The sequence below is a fragment of the Salvelinus sp. IW2-2015 genome, unplaced genomic scaffold, assembly GCF_002910315.2.
Source record: "Salvelinus sp. IW2-2015 unplaced genomic scaffold, ASM291031v2 Un_scaffold1585, whole genome shotgun sequence".
In the NCBI taxonomy this organism is placed as follows: domain Eukaryota; kingdom Metazoa; phylum Chordata; class Actinopteri; order Salmoniformes; family Salmonidae; genus Salvelinus; species Salvelinus sp. IW2-2015.
This window is the reverse complement of record NW_019943009.1, coordinates 166,723-174,497: the sequence shown is the minus strand read 5'-3', so window position 1 is coordinate 174,497 and position 7,775 is coordinate 166,723. Positions and strand designations below refer to the sequence as shown.

Sequence of the window (7,775 nt, the reverse complement as noted above, 5' to 3'; positions counted from 1 at the left end):
TGGGTACGGAAGGGAGGTTATAGGAAAGATATGAGAAGGATGAGAGGGGGGGTTATAGGAGAAGGCATCATGAAGAAGGGATGAGAGAGGGGGGGTATAGGAGAAGGAATGAGAAGGGGGGATAGGAGAAGGATGAGAGAGGGGGTATAGGAAGGTATAGGAGAAGGAATGAGAGAGGGTATGGAGAAGGAATGATGAGAGGGGGGTAAGCTTAGTAATGAATATTGAGAAGGGATGAGAGAGGGGGGCGGTTTAAGGGTGAGGGGGGGTTAGGAGGGATGAGAAGAGGGGGGTAATAGGAGAAGGAATCGAAGAGAAGGGGATAGGAGAAGGAATGATAAGGGGGGTATAGGAGAGGAATGAGAGGGGGGTAATAGGGAAGGAATGAGAGGGGGGGTGTATAGGAGAAGGATATGAGAGAGAGGGTATAGGAGAAGAATGAGAGAGGGGGGTATAAGACGAAGAATGAGAGAGGGTGTTAGTAGGGAGAATGAGAGAGGGGGGTATAGTGGAGGAATGAGAGAGAGGGGTTAAGGAGAAGAATGAGAGAGGGTATAGGAGAAGAATGAGGCGGGGGGGTATAGGAGAAGGAATTGTGAGAGAGGGGGGTATTAGGGAGAAGAAATGGGAGAGGGGGGTATAGGAGAAGGAATGAGAGAGGGTATTAGGGAAGGAATTTTTGAGAGAGGGGGGGGATAGGAGAAGAATTGAGAGAGGGTGGTTGTAGTGAGAAGGAATGAGAGAGGGGCGGGTATAGGAGGGAATTGGAGAGGGGGTTATAGGGAGTAAAGTAGTATCGATGTATGAGTGTGGAGTGGGATGGTTGGGGCTCATAGAGGAAGAAGGAGAAGGAAAGTAGAATGACCTTGTAGTTTTGATTGTATGTAGGACCGCAGGGAGAAGGATAAAAGAATAAAAGAGAAAGAGAAGGACGGATGCGAGTGTGGTGGGTTTGTTTCATGTTGTGACGTGGAAGTATACCGTACGCCTGATGAGCCCGATTGTGTCGAGCAGATCTTGGATAATCACATACCTATTTTGGCTGACGATAAGTGGGAACGTGGTCTGAATGGGTATATCCAGATGGCCACTATTGTGTTGGCAAACAGGTGTTATTGTATCCAGATTGAGGTAGATAATAGGGTGATATTCAGGGGCGAGAGATAATAGCAGGTATGTGATATTTTGTCCCCGCAGCTAGCAGAGGATAAGAGATCGAATTTTATAGTTAGCTAGTATTGGAAGAATTGAGGGATATTGTAGAACAAGAATTGGGAGAGAACGCATCAAAATTAAGTGAGATACGGAGGAAGAGGGCATAAAGAGCGTCCACTTTATAGCAATTATGTATTAGCGGACGTTAATATTGAATAAAAAGATGAACCAACATCTCCGAGCCCTCAACCCCAATTCCTTCCACACTTGCTCCGCTGTGTGTCGCGCTGTCTCGTTCCGTGGAGGAGAGATGGACAAAACACTTAATAGTTGCGATTTTGAGGTGATATAAACATCATTGAACTCAGACAGTTGTCACTATACGATTAGCCTGACTATATAAGGCTAATAGGCAAGGTTGTTAATGATTGCACTAAGTATCACATAGACTAAGTTGATGACTTCAATTAAGGAACAATACTTGACTCTCGGTGTTTTTGTTCTTAGAGGAATTATTTTATCGATTTATTTCTCTCTCAAGAGTTATTCTCTGCTCAGCTTCGTGAGATAACTCTCACTAAATTTGAGCTTCGGTATAGTCTTAATGGCGTCACATGCTGTTTGTGTTCCCTGCCCCCTCATGATGGGCGTTTACCACTCAGCCTTTTTTCTTACCGGTCCCCCACAGCGTCTTCCCTTATAACTTGGGACACACTCATAAGTAGTTGACATGTGATTAACAGAGGACTTATAACTCAATCAATCCTCACACAAATTTTCAAAAAATATTAACGCCATTGAATCACCAACACAATAGCTTAAGTGTTTGCCAAGCTGAGTCATGTGTTTTGGTACTCCCATAGGATAGTATTCCATGAAGAGGTTCATTCAGTCTGTCAACCAACCCTGGTGGTTTAGAGTGATCATCATTACAGACTTGACGTTGGATTTGAGGTTAGGACTTGAGTTGTTTAACGTCCTAATGTTGATTATGGATGACTCGGTTTAGGAATTCACCACTAGGAGGTTAAGGTACGTGCTGTGTGTGCGTCTCTGTGTGTGTAGTGTCGTAGTTGGCTGCTAGTGTTGTTAGTAGTAGGGTTGTGTGTGCTTGATAGTGCTGTGTGGTGTGTGTGTGTGTGTGTGTGGTGGTAGCGCTGTGTGTGTTGTGTGTGGTGTGTGTGTAATGCCGCAACAGAAAAACCATGATGGTGCGATACAGTGCCAACATCACGTATTTGATGTGCTTCGGTCATTAAAGTGAATCCTACAACCGATTTGACTTCACGTGCAGTCGCAGTCCTCTTCTTCGAACACCACGAGACCTGACGCTAATCTACTGCGCTCTCATCAAGCTTGGCGCCGTGGCGATTGGTGTGCTCTCCGTCTTAAATCATTAAGTCCGCTGATTTTGACTGTTCTTTCGACCAACATGCTTTGTGTACAGAGTGCTCTGATTATACACGGTGCAACAATCGATGTTTCTGTACACTCCGTGAAGGCACTGTTGTCTCTCGTGACATGTCGCTCTGCGCTCTCATCTGAGATGAAATGGTGACCGTGCTTCACTTTATTTACGCTTGAATCGAAATGTCGCATTTTTGGCCTATGCGGACAGAAAGGAGGCCGGATGTTCTCGGCTGCGCGCCCCCCCCGAGCACGGCCGTTTCCCCCTCCCTCATGACTGTGACACTTCGAGCAGCGGTCGCATCCTTTTAGGAATGTTTAGACATCACCCAGTTTGAAGTTATGTAAATCGGGATTAGGAGAACCTCTGGTTCATTCAGCATGGCTATGAGGGACTTGAGATTCGGGAAAGAATTGGACATGTTTGTCTCTGGAAGCGTGCCTAGTTACAGGATCGCGAAGTGCTCCACATCAGTTCTTATCCTTTACTAGGTATACGTTTCTTGTCTCTCAAGATAAGTAGCCACGATCAGAGTTTAACCATCACAATTTATAGAATTATAAAAAGAGACACAATTATATGATGATGACCTTATTGATTAACTAATTTTCTCACACAAAATGAAATACGATGGGTAAATCTCCCTACACATGTATGTACCAGCAGGACCTTATCGTCGGCGGTTTATCCCCCAAAGAATTACTATATAAACTGCATATTGTTATCTTACCTTTTTAGCTATTAGGCATTAGCCGAGCGCATGGCAGAGATGTCGCCTCTGTTAGTGCTCTAGCGAAACGAAAGCCATGTACCTCTCTAAATGTAGAGCGTATGAACAAACAGCAGAGACTTAAGCAATACGTGCAGAGGGTATCTTAACGCCAAGAGCTTTTACATCTTCTTTTGTCGAATGTTCCTGGCAGATGGACCAAGAGCTCGTCCAATGAAACATACAACATAATCTTAGTTGAATTGGAAAACACAGAACCTTCCACAACAAAAATGTGGTGCTGAAAGCTGAAGTTGTAACGTAAGTTAGCAGGCATTTCTAATGGCGTCATCTGCGCTGACTCGAGAGATGCCATAGGGCAAAAAAATTGTCTGTCGTCGGTTATCTACGAAAATGGTGGACTTAACTTTTCCTCATAGGAACGTGTCATACAGATTATGATAATTTCATCATTATTAGTTTTTTTTTAGCCAAGTAGTTACTGGTACTGCTGTACTTGCATAGCTTGTTGTGCTCGAAAGTGAGTGACACTATCAGCAATGATAGAAGCTATTTTAGCCCGAAAATGTAAGATTTTATATTTGTTGGCCCAGTATAAAGCATTAGCTAGCATCTGGTTTATGCCTCTCATTGATAATAATTAAGGAAAGTGGAGAGGCTTTTCTCTGCCAATTAAGGAAGGGTTTTAGAGCTTTTCTCTCCGGAGAAGGGAAGGTAGAAGGCTTTTCTCCCCTAATTGTAAGGATCTGGGGTAAGCTTGGGTGTCAGATGGGAGTCAGGTTGCTTGGACAGACGAGAGGATGGAATAAACACCCAAGGGGAGACGTTTTCTCGAGATACCAAAATACATGGAAGTAACAGCCAGGGCCCACAACAACGGACCGAACTTACATAGTATTGGACATACATGCACAAAAACCATGGGGAAAATCACAGAGGGCTTAATAATGAACATGTAATTGTGGAAGTTGGAACGCTCAGGATGTGATAGAAACAGAAGACAAAACAAATGGAAATGAAAAGTGGATCGCTGGGAGAGGGGGGGTATAGGAAACGGGATGGGAGGGGCCACTATGCTATAGGGCTAAAGGTGATAACATCAGATTAACACGACATTCACTCACATTTCTCCTGTTTCCTCTCATTGTGCAACACAGTCATTTTTTTTTTTTACAACAGTCAAATAACGTCAACATATACATTTATATAAAACAACTTCATGAATGTTAATGTATAATGTTAAAAACAGTCCTTTATATCACTTGGTGTGTCTTCAGTTTCTTACCTGTGGTCCTACTGAGGTTGMCAGGACAACAGCACCACCATGTGGTGAAAAGAACAACCAGCAGCGTGTGATGTGTGGCAGTGTTTCTCAGTAAGGATCCTGGGGACCCACTGTGTTTAGGCTGGCTCAGCATCAATTAAACACTAATTAGTACATGGACAACTGCATGATGGGTACTGCAGTCTGTGCTACTGAAAGGGGCCTTGGAGCCCAGCACGGCTCAACAAAAGGTTCAGTTAAACTGATAGAGGAAGGTCTCAGTGTTGCTGTGGTTCGCTACATTCCCTTTATCTCAAAAACATAAAACACACAAAAAAAAAAAAAAACACTGAACCAATGAACAGATAGTCAACAATAATCATATTCATGAGCGGAATAAAAACAATAATAAACTCAGTTCTACCAAGCTGTTTTTCTAGCTGAGGCAAGCCTGAAGAAGTCGCAGCCTGATGATGTCACTGAATGTCTTCTACATCCCAGGAGCAGAATGGTTTCTCAGGACGAGGAAAGGGGCGGGGTGAGAGGAAAGGGGCGGGGTGAGAGGAAAGGGGCGGGGTGAGAGGAATGGGGTCTGTTATGCGGGTGGCAGGGTAGAGGTCCATGTTTTGATTCTTAACAAAGGACTGAAATGTTTCTACTGTTTAAATAAGGCTGGCTAACACAACAGCCACAGTTACATTAACATAAAGACACTTACACAGTACAATACATCTAAAAAAGGACGTTCGAAAAATCTGTTGGTCAACAGAAAGTATAATGGAGTGCAATTTCTCTCAGAAGGCACAGTCTGGTATGGATTAGCACGTCTCAGCTCAGCATGGACCGGTTCAGCTCACTTCTGCTGCTTCTGCTGTCTCAGGCTCTCCAGCAGAATCCTTTTGTGGGCGGGATCTAGAACGCCCGCCTCCTCCAGGTCCTCCTCTGTGATGTCACTGAGGAGGAACATGATTGGATGAGATTCATGAAGTGACATGTTTCATGATTGACTGTGTGTGTGTGTGTGTGTTTCTCAAAATGCATACTACCGTACTCCGAGCACGCAAATTGCAGCACGGGAGGGTCGGAGTATGAGTCCAAACCAAAGTATCTGAAACGGAGCACGGAGGACACTTCTCAAATGCGATCTCTGTTTGTAAATATTTTGATGCAAGCTTCAACGGAAAGTATTCAAAGAAATATGACGCAACCACGTAAGATATTATGCAAATTTGTGAAATCAAATGGCGCCCATTATTTGAGCTGAAGCGAGAGAAAATAAACTCCGACTTCGGAATGAAATGTTGCCTATTCACATCTCATAAGCGTGACTACAATATTTTATCTAGATACCTTAATAAATACATGCTGTGTTAATTTTGGTATGGTTACCTGCTTACAATACCCACTGTAGTGTGCGTAGGTTGTAAGCCCATAGTAAGTCAATAGAGCTAACTGCCTAGATACTACTGTTAGTTAGCCAGATAGTCACAAATAWTTGTTAGCTTGCTACCTATGAAGAATTGACATCTACCTTGGATAATGTTCGTGTTRGGTCATTTTTGCCTGTTATACTATCTGGTTAGCGATATTAATAMGATTCACATATAGCTAGCTGATAGTTATGAAGTAAAACGTTTGCTTTGTGTATATATTGTTTAATCTCTATTGCCATTGTCCTGATGGAAGGTTCAGTGAATGGGTAAGACCATAGTAAGTCAATAGGGCTGACTGGCTAGCTAGCTAACCATGAAGACTTGCTAAGTAGCTACCAATAAAGAATTGGCATCTRCTGTACCTTGCATAACATTCGTTTTATGGTCATTTCTGCCTGTTTAACTAGCTAGATGGCTATCTAGATTACAATGATTCACGTACAGTGAATCGTTGGGGAAGGGAGGGCGGGCGGGAGGGAAGGGAGGGGGTAACTATGAATAAAAGGCAAAAACAGAACTGCTCATGTTGTTGTTAGGTATTTTGATGTTTATTAATGAAAAAGCTTCTCCAGTGTTAAAGTGTGTGTGTGTGTGTGTGTGTATGTGTGTGTGTGTTGGTGTGGTGTGGTGTGTGTTGTGTGGTTGTGTGTAGGGCGCTGTGGAAGCAAGTAGCTCGTCTCTCTCCCCGTGGGCGGGAGTCGTCTGTGGTCGAGGTGGCTACAGAGACTAGGGCTGGACCGCTATGAGTGAAGGTCTGCTAACAACGGGCTGGGACGACCTGGATATTCCTCAGGTACACAGATCGGGTGTTTCTCAATACGCATACTACCGTGCTCCACAACTCTATGCTCCAAGTGCATTCTCCCAGGAAGTTTCTCTTGAGTCCATTCTTGTAAGGACAAGAGTGGGGAGAACACATTAAACATTACATTCCTGAGACGCTAATACTCACACCACCCTTAACATGTGTTACCGCTCACACCTCCCCACATTCACTGAACCTTTTCTTCCAGCCCAGCGCACGATGACGAGTCAATGGACGCACAAGATACACACAAAGCAAACGTCTTTACTTCCTAATTATACAGACAATACAAGATATAACAGTGGCCAATTCGGCGAAATATTTCCGCCCCCCCCCCTTTGGCATTTTTCCTATTTTGTTGCTTACAACCTGGTGAAATTCCAATAGATTTTTGGCGGGGTTTGTATCATTATGAATATTTACAACAACTGGCCTAACCACTTTGAAGATGCAAAATATTTTTTTGCGTGAAAGAAGAAGCAAGAAAATAAGACAAAAAAACCAGAAATTTGTAGAGCGTTGCATGGACTAGCTGGCCATTTCCAACCCCCTCTATGTGTTTTGGCGTTTAGAACAGAGATGCTTAGGAGGCATTGTTCCTGCTTGGAAGGGAACACCTCGTCCCAGTCTGTAAATCTCTGAAAGACTGATACAGGTTTCCCTCAAGGAAGTTTCCCTGTATTTAGCGCCCATCCATCATTCCTTAAATTGTACCTGACCCAGTTTTCCCTGTCCCTGCCGGATGATAAATAACAGACGATCCCCAGCGCTCGATGATCTGCGGGGCACCCACCATGCTTCACTGTGGGATTTGTGTTGGATCTGTGCCAGACGTATAATGTAGTTGTTCCCTTGATGGCCAATAAATGAAGATTCAATTTTAGTCTCATCTGACCAGATTACTTAATTCTAACTATGTGGTGGGGAGTCTCCCCACATGCCTTTTGGCGAACACCAAACAATGTTTTCTTCTAGATTTC

The 7,775-nt window shown here is 43.8% G+C and overlaps 1 protein-coding gene across 1 annotated transcript in view; it reads right to left on the bottom strand.

Annotated features, from left to right (window-relative positions):
- Window positions 1-4,527: 4,527 nt before the first annotated feature.
- inppl1a (inositol polyphosphate phosphatase-like 1a) overlaps window positions 4,528-7,775 on the bottom strand; it is a 63,779-nt gene continuing 60,531 nt past the window's right edge. The window contains 1 exon segment of the mRNA XM_070439346.1: window positions 4,528-5,552. Coding sequence (XP_070295447.1) covers window positions 5,411-5,552 — 142 coding nt within the window. The 3' untranslated portion in view covers window positions 4,528-5,410.